General features: G+C 35.0%; 1 protein-coding gene across 1 annotated transcript; it reads right to left on the reverse strand.

Moving 5' to 3' along the window:
• Positions 1–4,336: 4,336 nt before the first annotated feature.
• LOC131056075 (purine permease 3) lies at positions 4,337–5,896 on the reverse strand. The gene has a single exon (XM_057990410.2). It carries the CDS (start codon positions 5,749–5,751, stop codon positions 4,651–4,653), a length of 1,101 nt encoding a protein of 366 aa, XP_057846393.2. The 5' UTR covers positions 5,752–5,896; the 3' UTR covers positions 4,337–4,650.
• Between the last annotated feature and the right edge of the window lie 10,039 nt (positions 5,897–15,935).

Consider the following 15,935-nt stretch of genomic DNA (forward strand, 5'->3'; position numbering starts at 1 on the left):
CTCTTGCGATCTGCTAATGATCTTTTATCAAACATGTGTCATAACCATTCTTGAATCCTCAAAAATTATTCAATTCATTTCTAAAAAAAATGCCAGATAATAAAAGAAGGGCCAATAGTCTAATCTATCTAAAGAAAATAGGTCTTAACTAGAGGTCTACCCAATATTTCCTATAATTCCACCAAATATGTGGCATGATCACATGTGTGATTCAAAAACCCCCCTAGAGGTGTCAAATTTTCCTACAAAAACAACATTGAAAGAAGAGATGAGAACCATTTTTTTTTTTACTCTAGAGAACACAAAAAGGACCTTGGCAACCTCTCTTTCATAGATCCTCCCAATTAAGGAATCTATTTTGAGCCTCATCCATTAAAAAGGTTACATTTGGGCCAAGAAAAATTATTACCACCTACTTCCACCAAGGAACTTCAACATGGAACCATATGACTACCTATCCACCTCCATATAAATTGATTGTAGAAATTAAAACTTTCCCTTTAGATCAAGACTCTAGTCTAGAATGTCTCTCTCATTAAGGGATTTATACATTCTATAAGCTAAAGTCTCAGGCACCTATTGTTGAGCCTTCTTAGTACCTCATGATGGTCACTCCTGAGGATTCTTCTACTGGATCACCTAAATCTGTCCCAAATTATGAATTTTTTTGAAATATTCTACTTTACTCCAACTAGCTTCAATCATAATATTATGATGGTGTTGTAAATGAGAAAACATAGCTATGATAGGAGGAAACACATCCCAAGAATCATATCAAAAGAATAAGAACCCTTATTAAAGATCCAAAAGAGACCCTCCATGATTAGCTTAGCCTCTCTTTTAAGAGTATCCCAAATATAAATCTCTTCCTCATAAGGCTATATTGAGGCACATCCAATCTACTCACCCCTAGAAGCTACTTGCTAATAAGCATTCTAGCCCAATCCTAATCTTGGCAAGTAAATCATTGCCTATATAGTCTGGTAGCTAAAACCTACCTATTCAAAGCTACTTGTCTGAGCCCCAGACCTCCCTCCTACTTTGGCTTGCAAAAAGAATCCCACTTAACCAGGCTTCAATTCGATGATTGTAAATTGCCCTTTAGAGGGTATGTATGAGAAAGGTAATCAAATTCCTTAACAAATCTCAAAGCACTACCTACATAAAGAATTTTTAAATAGGAAGAGCCTAAACATTTGACTTCTAAAGGGTCACACGCCCTACCAAGAAGAGCCATTTGTACATCCAATGGTTAATCCTTTTGCAAAACATTTTCTAGAGCATCGAACCAAAAACTCTGAGTTGTGTATCATATCTCGATTATGTCTTTCTGGTTTGGATATGCTTTGGTGTTTGAGTTTGGATGTTGATATAGGTGTCACAATGGCATGTGTAGATTTGAATTGAGTTTTGTGCACTGGACGATGTTTTTGGGCCAATTGGTTGGTGTGCTTTATTGTTTATCTACACATTTCATTTGGTGCCTACCTTGGAGGATGTGTTAGCATGTGTAGATCATTGAAATCACTTTAGAAAGATGTGTTGCAATGTGTTTGGGTCCCCTTTATCTCTTGAAGTGGACCACAATGAATGTTATTGGTTTGGGTGGCCAAATTATGTAATATTATTTATTTTGTTTGTGGCCAACTCCCGACTAGGGTTTCAATTAAGAATCTTGTATATATATGAGTGAGGATGTATGATTTGTTCATGGGATGTGTATGAATTGATGTGAGGTGGATATGAATGATATCAAATGTGTTTGTCATGATATTGGTCATTTGACATAGTGGTTGAAGGATAAAATCATGACCAAGAGATCTTGTTCATTTCAATTCATTGATCCTCTACATCTTTTGATAAAAGGTGTGTTCCTATTGGCAGTTTGTGCAGTCCTTTGTATCTTACCCTAAGGTTGTGCAGCTTAGTCTTCCAGGTCCATTCAGAGGCAATGAGCTCTATGGCCTTGATCTTAATCTTTGTAATCGGTTTATCATATAGTGAGATAAATATCACTATGGTTTGTCCCTATTTATGGTTTTCCATGTAATTTTAGTGTTCATGTGACTGTTGTGTTTTGTGCTTTCATGTTTCATAGTTGTAGTAAAAAATTAATTATGGTTTTAAGTTTAATAAGTAAAGCATTTTGAGGTCCAAACTGATTTGCCCCCCTCTTAGTCTTGTGGTGTGTTTAACATATTTTAGTATTAATAAAAATTTTAAGCTCTTGCATTTTCTCTAAAATAATAAAATGAAATAAATTGTGAAATTTCACAGACACAAAAGTATATTCTACTAATTAGGGAAATTTTATTCTTAGTCCCCCCCCCCCCCCCTCTCTCTCTCCCCTAAGAATATCAAAGTATCAAGGAGCATGGGACAATTGATATATGTTTTCTTTTTTATAGTATTTATTGCTCATTTACTTACTCAAGGTTTTGTGGTATTATTTAGTTCAACTATGCTTAAATTCATTCTCCACATTTTATAATAAATTTTACATCTCACACTCTACGACATCATTTTAGGGGTACTTGTTTCTATCTAATATTTAGATTTTTGGTCATTTTTTTAGTATTTTGAAAGTTATATTTATGGTCCTAGTTGTCTTCTTTAAAAGAACATTTTTACTCTAATCATCAGTATTTCCATCATTCCTTTCATTTTTATATATATCCTTTGGGATTTATTCTTTTAACTATATTTCTTATGTAATTTATATAAAAAAAGAATATTTCCCCACCATGTCGAGGTTTTTGTGCTCAGGATTCAACATTTCTTCCTTTTATTTAAATATTTTTATATTTTATATTTTGTAGGCTCTTATAATGTTAATTTTTGTGGGTTAGTCCTCATTAGGTCTTCATTAATGATAATATCCATTTGAACTTCAGTCTTTGTAGAAATCAATATGGTTTATTTGCATTTAGATGCATTCTTCTTAGCTAGCATTTGCAAGCTCCATTTTCATCTAGCCATGGCTCTTGGATAGTTCTCTTCAATAACAAGTATGTTGCAAGCTATATTTCTACTAGCAAGTTATTCTCACTTGTAAGTTGTTTGTAGGTAAAGTTGTTAGGAAAATTTTATATGGTCTCCTTTCACTTTCTCACTAATTTTAGTTATGCATTTCTTTAAATCTTTCACCCCTCTATTAAGATATTTATTTCCTTTTCTCAATATCCCAACTTTGTTTGTAACATTTCTATTGTACCTACTTTTTTTTTGTGAAAGCTTATTTATTAGATTTTTCATTCCTTTTTCTTATCTTTCAATGTTTATGCTAGATCTAAATTTTGTTTGATAAAATTATATCTCTTTTTTTTTAGCATTTCTATTTTATTATAACATTTTCCAGATTTTTACTAAAATTGAACCATTTGTCTTTATTCTACCTTTATGTTAAGATCTTTCTATTTTTCTAACTCTATTTATTACACATTTATCTTATTTCAAGAAAATTAATCTTGTAATCAAATAATACTTTCCTTATTTATTTCTCTTTTCACAAGAGCCCTTTATTGACTTGGATTTGAAGCCCAAACCTCATGTGCTAGTAGGGTATATGATTCCAAGGAAAATTTGTTGTTTGTGAGTAAGTAGTCATTTATGTTAAGCACACTATTAAGTGAGGTAGTTTTATGCATTGAATGTCTTCAATTGATTATCTATATCCACAAAATATATATGGATATGTTGAATTTTACAAGTGCAGTTGTCATTGCACCAAAATATGGACCTATTAATGCCTGATACAACCACTAGACTTATAGAATCCACATGGGGCGGTTAAGCCATGTCACAAAATTGAGTGTTGTGTTGCACAACACAAGGAGACCAAGGGTGCACACCTTGCAACAATCCCCCCAAGCACAAGTGAGGGGTTTGAACCTATGACCAAGCTCTGATACCACTTGTTACAAGTGCGGTTGTCGCTGCGCCAAAAGATCGACCTGTTAATGCCCGATACAACCACTAGACTCATAGAATCCATAGGAGGCGATTAAGCCATATCACAAACCGGAGCGCTGCGCTACACAACACAAGGAGACCAAGGCTACACACCTTGCAACATTGAATAGGTCTCCAAATCTAGTCAACTTGAATATGTTGAATTTGTATCTGAGACCATCTATACACATGTATTTTTGTACAATTTTTTGAAAACTCCTGAAACCGCTTTATGAGAAAGTAATTCCTAGCTAATTTTATTAAATCTTCGAAATATGTAAACTTCAATTTTCAAACGATTCCTTAATATTTAGATTAAATAAGATTAAAAATAATTGATAAGAAATAAAACTCACGCCACAAATGACAAGAGTCTACAGATCAACTGCATAAACAACACAATTTCTTGTCTTTCATGCTTTTTATTTGATCTTTAAAAACACACATTTTATAGAAAATTCAATCGGCAGAGCTTCCAGCACATATCTTACGCGTTCTGCTGGGAACGCAGGAAGACAGGCCGGGCTGCTTGAAAGTTTCGAAAAAAACCATTATATGGTGACGCCTATCTTGGGTTTTCGCCAAATACGGACAGACACTGCTAAGCATATTGTGCACAACAATATGGTGAGGATCTGTAAACAAAATAGTACACAGTAATTATACGTTTAAAGGCATAAGGAATTTCGAAATAGCGGATTACGGGGTTTTGTTAAGCTTGAGTTTCTCAACAACCAGCTCCAAACTCGACTCTTCTTGTTTAAGTGTGGCAGACTCACGGCTTTGTCGGTTCTCCTCTAGCACATTGCTTCTCTGTAATATGGAGTTCAGGTATTCCCCATACAAATATGATGTAAACCCCCACAGAGCCATAGCGAGAGCCATTCCTTTCTCCCCAGTGAATTTCTCATGGAATATGACAACTGCTAGCATCTCCGTCACAGGAGTTAAAGAAGCCATGAATATGGCACTCAGGAGAGAAGAAGTCAAAAAGATGACACCATACACCCCGATTAAGAAGAGCTGCCAGCAAATTGCGTTCCACACCAGAGACATGTAGTAATTGAACTCCCCAACATCGAAAGACCTTGCCTCCCTACCAACAGCCTGGAAATCCTTGTTCACAACCATGCCTATTGTACACACAACGGTTGCCGAAGAGGACATAATAAACTGCATCTCCATAACAAGAGTGTATGTTATTCGGCGTGTGGTTTTCTTATATACAAGCTCAACCAAAGGAAGAATTAATCCATACAGGGCAGCTGCAGCTCCTGTAGCGAAAAACCCAATCCAATATTGTCCAGATGTTACTCCCTTGGGCCTGTCACCTCTGGCGTGCAAGGCCAATAGAACTCCTCCCATGGTGACCAAAATTAGGGCATTGATTGAATATGAGCTGAACTTCTGCTTTACTAACATGAAGGCAAATAGTGCATTGAAGCCAAGCTGAGGGGCAACGAGGAGAGAGGCGGTGGAGAGAGGCAGGTAGGCGATCCCCCAAGAGTACAAGAAATTATCGAAGCCAGTGAGGATGCCGATCACAACGGATGCAAGACAAAGCTTGGGAGTTACATGGGTGCTTTCAGATGGCTGTTTTCTGCGGGAAGAAATCCAAATGGGCAGAATAAGAAGAGGACACCCTGCAGTCTGTAGCCATGCAATAAGCCATTTGCGATTGCCACCATGCAAGAAATAGAAGCGGATTAACAAGGAACCTGCGATTCCGCCAATGCACAAAGCCGCACAGTTTAATATCAAAAGGATCCATTGCCCGAAGCTTTTCTTGTTTGACTCCATTCATCCCACTCTTTACCTCACGGTATCATTTATCTTTACCTTGAGGATTTATAAACATCATGGATCAGTTTTGCTTTTTGGCAACAGTATATTTCGTATCAAGGCAAGTGAAAAAAGGTTCATCTTTATACAAGATAAAGATGAAGTTTGATAGCTCGTACAAGGTTTCATAGCTGTAGTGGTGAAATCATTTTAATGAAATGAGTTTTATTAGAAACACTTTTATATACGACAAAGATAAAACTTTGATTTGGTAGGTGCAGTGTGAATTTTGGATACGCGTGCCAATGTCTTTTTTTTATGGTGTTTTAGTGGACTGATTTTATTACATTTTAATGAAATGATTTTATTAGAATCATTTTTATATACGATAAAGATAAAAATTTGATTTGGTAGGTGTAGTGCGAAATTTGGATACCCGTATCAATTTCCATTTTTTTTTTGGACATTTTAGTGGAATGATTTTATTTGATTTTATGCCAATGTCCGTTTTCTTTTGTGGGCATTTTAGTGGAATGATTTTATTAGATTTTTCTCATATGAAACAAAGATAAAGTTTGATTTGATAATTGTAGTGATGAAATTGTATATAGATATTAATGCTAATTTTGTTTTGTATATTAATTGAATGATTTTATTAGGAACTTTTGAAGTAGGACAAAGATAAAGTTTGATTTGAAAGATATAGTGGTGAAATTTGCATATAGATGCCAATGTTTACTTGGTTTCGTGTCCATTTTAATGGAATGATTTTTTAACAAATATATTTATACACCACAAATATAAAGTTTGATTTGATAGCTATAGTGGTGAAATTCTCAAACACATCAATGTCCATTATATTTTGGACCCATCTTGCATATTTCTTTAGTTAGTTAATAGTATGCTAGAATTCATTTGTCTATACAAATTAATAGTTAAAATTTGATTTATGCTAGACAGCTAACCTTTATATTCATTCATTTATACCAATTAAGTGCTTTCAAATATTATTTTTTGGTGCTATATTTATAACATTTTCTAACTGGGACTCTTTCTATGGCCTTCCATTCTTCATTTTTTAATTCCCATATCCCACCCTAGACTACAAGGGTTAACAACTCTTCATCTTGTAATCCAGTGGTCGATATCTTCAACACAACCTCTATTTCCCCATTTGAGAAAACTTTCCCAACTACTACTAGTTTTATGGTTGTCCCTAAGGCCTTGCGAACTCCCATCTCAAGAAATCCTTTTTTGATTTACTTTGGAAATCCTCAAAGGGCTCTTCTATTAGAGCTTCAAAATGCCTCCTCTTTTCCAAAGGTTATTTTTGGCTAGGAGGTGGTGGACAATACTTCTTACTTTGAAAGGAAGGGACTCATCTATAGGTTCAACCTTTTGTATTCCTCACAAACTAAGCCAATTTCTTGGATTTTAAAATACTAGAACCATGTGGTCTTAGGTATTGTTGAGATTTACCCCTGTGCTTGTGGCTTCTTGGTTTGTGTTTTGACTCTACTATGAATCAACATGTTGTTTTGTCTATGGGTGTCTAGAAATGGGGGGTCTTGTGCCCTATTCTTATGCCCCCAAATGGCCTCTTTCAACCCTCTAGTTAAGCCTATTGCATTTTTTCCTACCTTGGTATGACTTCCTTGCATTCCCTCCACTTCTAGTTCAAATTTTCCTATGAAGCTATCGATAATGCACTAGGATAGTTTATCAAATTGGACCCTAACACTAGTTTTTTTCCTTCTTCCATAGCTCCTATGCTATGATTTTGATGGATTTGGACTTTTCCAAACCACTTTCTATTGAGATCTCCCTGAAGGTGAGTGAGCTTCTAGCAAGACAAAGGGATTCCTTTCTAGTGCCAACACTACTTTTCTATGAGCCATTTGGCCTCTTCTTGTCCCTGTGGTTGTTGTCATAACAATTCTCCCACCTATTGGAAGGATATTGACCACTACTATTTCACAATTTTTTCTACTACTTTAGATTCTACGTAGGAATCCTCTACAAAAATGATAGATCGATCTCTTGTTGGTTTGTCCTTTATGGTATCCCTTCTCTCTATTCCTAATCATATTACCCCTCTTGTAGCTACATCTACTGGTCTCTCCAACTTTGGTTCATCTTATCCATTGTTCCTAATTCTCTTCCCCCAGATTGTCAACACACTTCTTCAAATTTGGTGGATCATCTCAGTGACTCATCTACTAGCTTAAAAGGTTCCTCCATCATTGCCCTATTAGGTTCTCTTAGGAAAGATTCTTCCTTGTCGACTATTGTCTATTGTAAGAATAAGAACTAGTCTATTACTATTTAGAACACTCAAATTCTTCTGTTTGGCCCACTATTGAGTCCAAAATTTGATTTTCAGTAAAATGTATATTTTACTTTGTGGGTATGATTGGTTTGTAGTTGACCCCTACTTTGTTTCATTCATGGTTGTTCTCTTAAAAACTTTAGATTTATCATTTTTTTGTTGGTTGTTCTTTTTTTGTTGTTTTGGTGATGGGTTCATTGGATTGTGTTCTAAACCTCTACAATGTTTATTGTTTCTGGTCTATAATGGGTTGGGGCTCTTCCCCACTTTATTTAATCAAAAATATTTTCTAATCATCATATTGAAGATATAAATACAATTATTTTTTTTATTTTTCAGATCATTGTCCAAACTTTCAAGTTATTTGTAACGAAGATAAGAAACATTGATTTATTTACCTCAAATATAATATATGCAATTTTGATTTAACATATTTTTTCAGTAGCACTATAAATTTATTCTTTAGAGTAAATATATGATCTCACCATTTCTCTAAGATTTGGAGTTAATATCTAGTAAAGTAAAGAAGCATTGGTTCATTTTATTTTTTATTTAATCATATAGAATTATTTCAGGCATTGGTACATATTATAATTAAAAGTCCTTCTCTTATAAGGCACTTGTAATTCTACTTTACACATACATAAATGTGGTTGTTCACAAGAGTACATTATTGATAGTTCTTATTATTGTTAAGCCCAATTATAATGACATACAATTATAATTAAAAGGGTGTCTCTTATAGCACACTCATAATTTCATTCTTTAGACTTACATAAATGTAGTTTTTCATAATAGTGCTTATTTTTGTTAAGCTCCATTATAATGAAATAAAATAGAAAAGGTTATTTTTGTAAACATGTGATATAAGTTATATGGAAAATTATAATCTTGTTTGGGATAGAGTGCGATAGGGTTATGCCATCTTTTATTTAGGATTTTAACAAAATATTTATGTAGATGTAGTTTCTTGTTTAATATATTACACCACATTTGAGTTATTTTTATAGTATTATTTTAATTGCATAGTAAACCATTATTGTGCGAAAAAAATGAAAATTATTATGACTTGATTAGTAATTTCACTAGATTTTTAGATGAGTGATTATAAATAACAAATTATTTAAAAAATTTAGTGTTGCATATTGTATATAATATAAATGGTGGGCACTAATTCATTTATATTAATAATTAAGATTTTTATTTCCTATTTTTTAATCTTTCATGTTTTAATCTAGTGATAATATGGTGTATATTTTATTATTTTTAATGTTCATTATTTAAATTATCACAACCATATCATTTCTAATGTAGGTTTGTTTCTACCTTCATGTGAATATCTTAATGCAATAATATAGTTACAAGTAGAATACTCATGGGTTAATATTGTCTTATATCCTAATGCTTACTAACAACTACTTAACCCCAATTAATTCTATTTCATATAGTTTTTATTATTGCACCTTTATTCATACCTACTTCCATTTATTTTCTCCCCACCTTGAAATTATCTAACCACTTATAACACTATGTTAATCTCACTCTAATTTTAGGTTATTCCTTTTGGTGTTTTATCGATTTCAATTACCAAGTCAGAAAAGTAATACTTATTTAATTTTACTATCTAATTAATTTTCTTTTACGCATATATTTTCTAAATTATCTTATCAGTGTATTATGTGAACCTCCTAATGGTGCAAGTGTTAATATAGTTATATGACAATTATTGGTATATTTTTGTTTAGTAATAATTTAATCTCTTTCAATATTCATTATGCCAACTTAGATGTATTTTCATACATTTCACCTTATTCTAGCATTATTTGTACCTACTTCTACACAATAATCTCAGTCTAATGTTACACTTCATACATTTATTCTCCAAGCTTATGATCACATCGAATGGCCTTTTATTCTCATGATTCTTGGAGTTCTTGGGTTCGACTTCAAATTTCTTCAATCTATCTAGATTCTTTTTGGGGATGTCATTACTTGTACCGCCATTAATGTCTAGGAATACTATTCTTTCATGCTCTTTCAGTTGATACGTCAAGGGCGACCTCTTGCACTTGTTAGTCCCAACTGATACTAAGAGGGGAGGGGTGAATCAATACAATATTGGTATTTTACTAATTGATACTTTAGCTTTAAATATGAACTAATTAACCATTCATCAATGTACACATTTACTACAGAAGATTAAGCATACATGAAAAGATACACAAAGACACACAAATTTATCTCGTGGAAATCCAATAGGGATAAAACCACGGTGTGAGTAGAAAATCACTAAATTTGTACTCTTCTAGAGTACGCTTGGTGAAGAGCCATCCATGTTAGGAGATTACAAAGACATTGGCTAGGCGCCACCCGATTAAGGGATTTTGATCAAGGCCAGTTAGTGCCTTTACCTTGTTAAATGTAGCCTAGTTAAAGGACTTAGAACATCAGTTAAAATGTTACCCAGCTAAGGGATTTATACAATGGGACCTGTTAAAGTCCACCTAGTTAAGGGATTTATGTTGCAGTTATTTCAAAATAATAGATGAATGATTAGCTACAAGAAGCTACACATTAGCCTGATCAGATCACAATTAAGCATCAGTTTTAGTCTGCATCGGTTGTGCCTGTCCTTCACAACTCTGCCTTCTATCGGTTTGTTGGTACTTGAATCCTGCACTGTCGGTCCTCTGTCACCTGATTCACTACTCTATAAAACCCCCACTCTACCGGGCTTCTATCACTTGGCTTTGCACACTCTAAAATTCTCCCTGTGTCCTTTTTCACATTAAATTCATTCACGTTGACAACAACCATCTCAAGAATGAGATATGTGTATTTATAGACCCTTAAGTCTTTCGCCAACTTTTCCCTCCAAAACATACCTTTCAAAATTTCGTTGTCAAGCCTTAAATTGTGCTTCTAAAATCATACAGGAATCTTTGTCAGTATTGTCGAACATGCCGATATGTCCGTTGGTTGACTGAGAGAAGACTTCTGATTTAGCTAGTTGTAATTGAACATTATCAGTTTGTCGGTTATCGACTTTTTCGGTGATCTGATCAAAACCTTGTCTAGCTAATTTCTTCTTGTGTACTGGTTTAGTCTTTGCTTAGCTGGTCGACGTCTTCCTTATCGATCTACTCACCACTACCCAATCGCCTTACTGCTTGCCAGTCTACTACTTGTCGGCCTACTGCTGGCCGATATACTTACTGTCTATCAGTTTACTTACTATCAGGTTTTCTTACTCCCTAAGGATTGGGAAGCCTAAGGAGATGTTGTTGCCAACAATGACAACCATATCATTTACCGATCATACAAAATTGCATCAGAATGCCAACAAACTCCCCCTTTTGGCATTGGTGGCAAACTCTACAAACTACTATGTCAGTCCCATGGCCCTTGTTCCTGACAAGACTCCATAAAAGCTAAAATTCCCCCTTTTGCCATCATTAGCAAAGACTATCCAAGATGATTTGTCAAAATGAAGCAAAAATATCTTTAAAGGTTTCTTGAGCCACTTTTAAAGAAGATTCCCATGAATATGAAATTTCTTTCATGGTAGTAAAGTGGCCATGTAATACTGCAATGAAGACCTCCATATCGTCAAGTGTCTTGCAGTCAGGTGCATGAATTAAGTGGTCAGCCTCATTAATGTTTAGTTGCATGAAGTCTATAATTGGTACTAAATAACATTGGAGCTCTAACATGCTAAGACTTCTTTTGTCTTCTTCATCTTTCAACTTTCTGAGTTGATGATTCAACATTTTGATTTTTCCAGTGAATGTTGATGTAGAACTACTAAGAGGATCAAATGAGCTTACCAGACCCTGAATCTCCTTTTGAATATGATTTCTGTTATCATCCAAATCTTCGATTAAGACAAGAAAGTTTGAAGATTTCATCAAGAGTTGATCAACTTGTTGTAGTGTGGTCTTAACTTCTTCTGTTCTGGTGGATAGAGAAACTTTTCCTACTGGTATCTATTCCATTAGGTTATCTCCTCACTTTGTTTCATATTTTCTTATTGCAACCTTCTCTAGATCGGTTGCCTCTGAACTGATTGCTTTGACCAGAGTATTCAATTGATCAATAATGGGTGTAGTATCATCAACTGCAATGTCCGGGATGAGATAAGAGAGAATTGTTTTGGCAGAGGTGAGGATTCTTGCCTTCTTTTTCTTTTCTCTCAGTTTTACCTTTTCATCTTGGATTCTCAGCTTTTATGAGACTTTCATCAATTGTTTAGGGGTCATTTTCTTTATATCTATAACCGAATCACCTTCTTCTTCTTCATCTATTCCTTCTTCAATTTTTAAGGGCTCAGCTTCTGAGCTAGTTGCTATGATGATTCTTACCTTTTGCTTTACACTTTCCCTTTCTAAGTCTAATTTTCTTTCTGCTGGAGGGGTATCCATCACTAGTATGTTATCCTTTTTCTTCTCTTCCTCTTTTCCTTCCTCTGCTTTTTTCTCTTCCTCTTTTCCTTCCTCTGATTTCTTTCCTTCCTCTTTGCCTTCCTCTGTTTTCTTTTCTTCCTCATTTCCTTCCTCTATTCTCTTCTCTTCCATTGTCTTCTTTTCTTCCTCTTTTCCTTCTTCTATTTTATTTTCTTCCTCTTTTTCTTTCTCTGTTCTCTTCTCTTCCTTATTTCCTTCCTCTGTTCTCTTCTCTACCTCAGTCTTCTTTTCTTCCTCTTTTCCTTCTTGAGAGAGATTAGGATTTGATGTTGATAAGTTTTTGTGAGGTGTATCATCATAAGGAATGTCTTCAACTAACACTTCATCTTGACTGAAAAACTTAGTTTTATCAGGTTCCTTCATCAGTGAAGTATGAACCGGTTGATCAAAACCCTTTGTCAGATTTGGGATGTCTGACACAACATTTCCTATGATATCCTCAATGGTGAACATATCAAATCCTTCAGTGGAGTCTTTTTCCTTATTTTTTCCTTTATCAAGGACAGTTGCACCTTTGTCTTGTTTATTTTCCTCATCAATTTCTTCTTCAACCTTCTTTTGCTGGTCCATAATTTCTTTTCACAAGGCAACACCTTCAGCATGCACTTCTTCAATTTCTTCTACTTGCACTCTTCCAATTTTTTTCCTTATTTTGAAATGTTGAATGCATGCTTCAGCCACGAGTGAAGCTTGATCAAGATCTAATTCATGTTGTACTTCCATGAGTACTTTTATTTTGAGTTCCTTTTTAGTAGCTAGAGCAGTTTTCCATCTTCCTTCAATATGATCTAGCAAATATGATAGGATTATACCATATAATTCACTAGGAGTTCTACAAAAGTTGTGCAAGTTCTAGATCAGAGCTTCCTTAATTTTCCTCTTGTCTTCTTCGTTATTGATGGTATATCTCCTTCCAACACCACCTAGACCTCCAAATTCTTTGATGCCATGCACCATCTCATCAATTGTTGGAGCTATGTTCCTTTTACTTCTTCTAACCTCCTTTATTTCCACATCTGATACAATGTCACCTTCTTTCTTATCCTCTTTGAGCTTTGGATCACTCTTCCTCTTTTTGGTGTAAGTTACTCCTACCGGTCTATCTTTCCTTGCTGAAGATACCAGAGTACCTAGATTCTTTTCCTTTATATATATTGTCAGTTTAGTTGCTGCAGTCCCCTTTGGTTTTGTTTTTGTCACTTTCTTCTTTCCACCGGCCACTTCTTCATCTTTGGAAGGTGTGACCCCTATTTTCTCACTCGCACCGGTGGAGGTAGTGGCACCAGATGCTTCACCTCCATATTTCTTGACAAGGGTATCAATCATTTTCTTTACTTTTCTTTTAATGATAGGCACCTGAAGTTCTTGTTTTATTTTAGAGCTTGCCACCTCGTATGTTCCAAACCTCTTTGACTTCAAGTCTACCAGTTTAGATAGAAGCATATTGATATGAATTTTAACTAGATCTGCTACAACCTCATACCCCATGGGTGGAACCCAAAATTTTTTGGGTTCAATTGCTTGGATAATACAACAATATGTATCTACAAGAAAACAAATGTTGTTCTTGTATTTATGCACTATTCCGGTTGGAATTATTTCCCTCTTGTGCATTCTAGTTTGGAGTTCTTTGAAATGTCCATACATTGCTTCCCCAAATTTATCTCCCAGATCCCTAATCATTTCACCTATCTGAACAATGATAGGTTTCTCCTGTGACAATACTACATTACCCTTACTGGGAAAATATTTTAGCACATAGAAGAATACACATACCAGTAGAGAGCCATATTTGAAGGATCGCTTCTTATCCTTCTTTATTCTTTCAATGTTCACCATGAACTGACTTTGAATCATCTCGCATATATCATATGTTGCATCTTCTTTGATAATCCGATATCGAGCATGGATGACACTGCTCGACACATTGTTCATCCGACTTGATTGATATACCCTATAACCCAACACTGTAGAGGAAAATCTTACTTCAACATCCTCAATATGAGTGATAGTCATTGCTCTACTATCACACCGGGAATTAGTTAACTGAGTGACTTCAGTTGATGAAATTGTTCTTAGGGTTAATGATTCATCGGTTGCACTGAACCCTGTCACTCTTTGAACCATCTCCTTTGTGATCTTGATCAATACATGATCTTCTAGCCACAAAAAATGATAATGAACCCTGCCCAATACATATCTAACCGAGTCACCATGAAACTGATTAGGAAAGTCTACAGTATATGCCAAACCCTTGGTCTTCAGATGTAGGAACCCTGATTTCAACTAATCATTTTTACAGAACACTTTAAACTCACTTCAAATGAACTTATCTCCAAGTTCTCTGAGCTTGCAATGAATATTGGAGCGAATATCTTCTACCAATAATACACCAGAGGGCACAGATGATAAAGCACCAGTCTTGTCGATTTTACCGGCTTTCATCGGGTGCATCTTGAACTCGGTTGGGGTTCCTTGATAGCTTCAACCAACATAGGAGTCAATAACTGTGCTGCCATGATGACCTTCAATCAAGATTTTCTCAGATGCAAATGAAAACCCTTTCCTAGGGAATACCAAACACCACTATCGCTCTTCTTGAATTTCTTTTTTGCACAAACAAAGCTTAGCAATTTTCAAATTGCCTTGGAACACACAGGAGCTCAAGAAAATTCACAAGTAGTTAGGTAAATGAAAATGCGCTACCATTTCCTTATTTATCCATTGAAATTTTTCAGCGCTAGGATCCAATGATTATATTTGAAGCTCACAAATTAAAGTACACTGATTTGACTTCACCATATGTACTCCCCCTGGGCATCGATATGCCTAGTTACAAGTGGAACTGTCATCATCAATAGATGATGACTTGGTTTCAGAATTACCTTGTCCTTCTTTTCCTTCATCCTTCTTGATCCATGCCTTTTTCATTTCATCTTTTATTTCTTCAGTTGTCTTCTTTCCTTCTAGTTCATTTTTCTCCTTTTTCTTGCTAAACTGATTCTTGTCTGCAGACTGGTTGTAGGACCGGCTTCTGCATTCTCTGGCTAGGTGGCCGATCTTATGGCAGTTAAAGCATGCCATACTAGTTGTCCTCCATGGCCCTAGATTGTTTTTCTGACCCTTCCTCATTTTGCATGTTTCAACAACATGATCGAAATTACTACACACGGAACAGGTGGCATTCAACTGATTACTCCTTTTGTTAGGACTAACTAGATTGAACAGTGGTCTTGATACCTTTGTCTTGAACATGCATTCTTCTTATCTATGTCCAAACTTATTGCAAGTGAAGCAATGTCCATTAAATCTTTTTTCACTTGATAGGATACTTGATTGAGATCTACACTCATAAGCAGTGTGACCATACTTATGACAATTGTGGTAGTAACCATCAAAAGTAAAAGTCT

Source organism: Cryptomeria japonica, chromosome 2, assembly GCF_030272615.1.
Source record: "Cryptomeria japonica chromosome 2, Sugi_1.0, whole genome shotgun sequence".
In the NCBI taxonomy this organism is placed as follows: Eukaryota; Viridiplantae; Streptophyta; class Pinopsida; order Cupressales; family Cupressaceae; genus Cryptomeria; species Cryptomeria japonica.

Coding starts and splice junctions, on each gene's coding strand:
- LOC131056075 (XM_057990410.2), bottom strand. CDS start 5,751: ATGGAGTCAAACAAGAAAAGCTTCGGGCAATGGATCCTTTTGATATTA.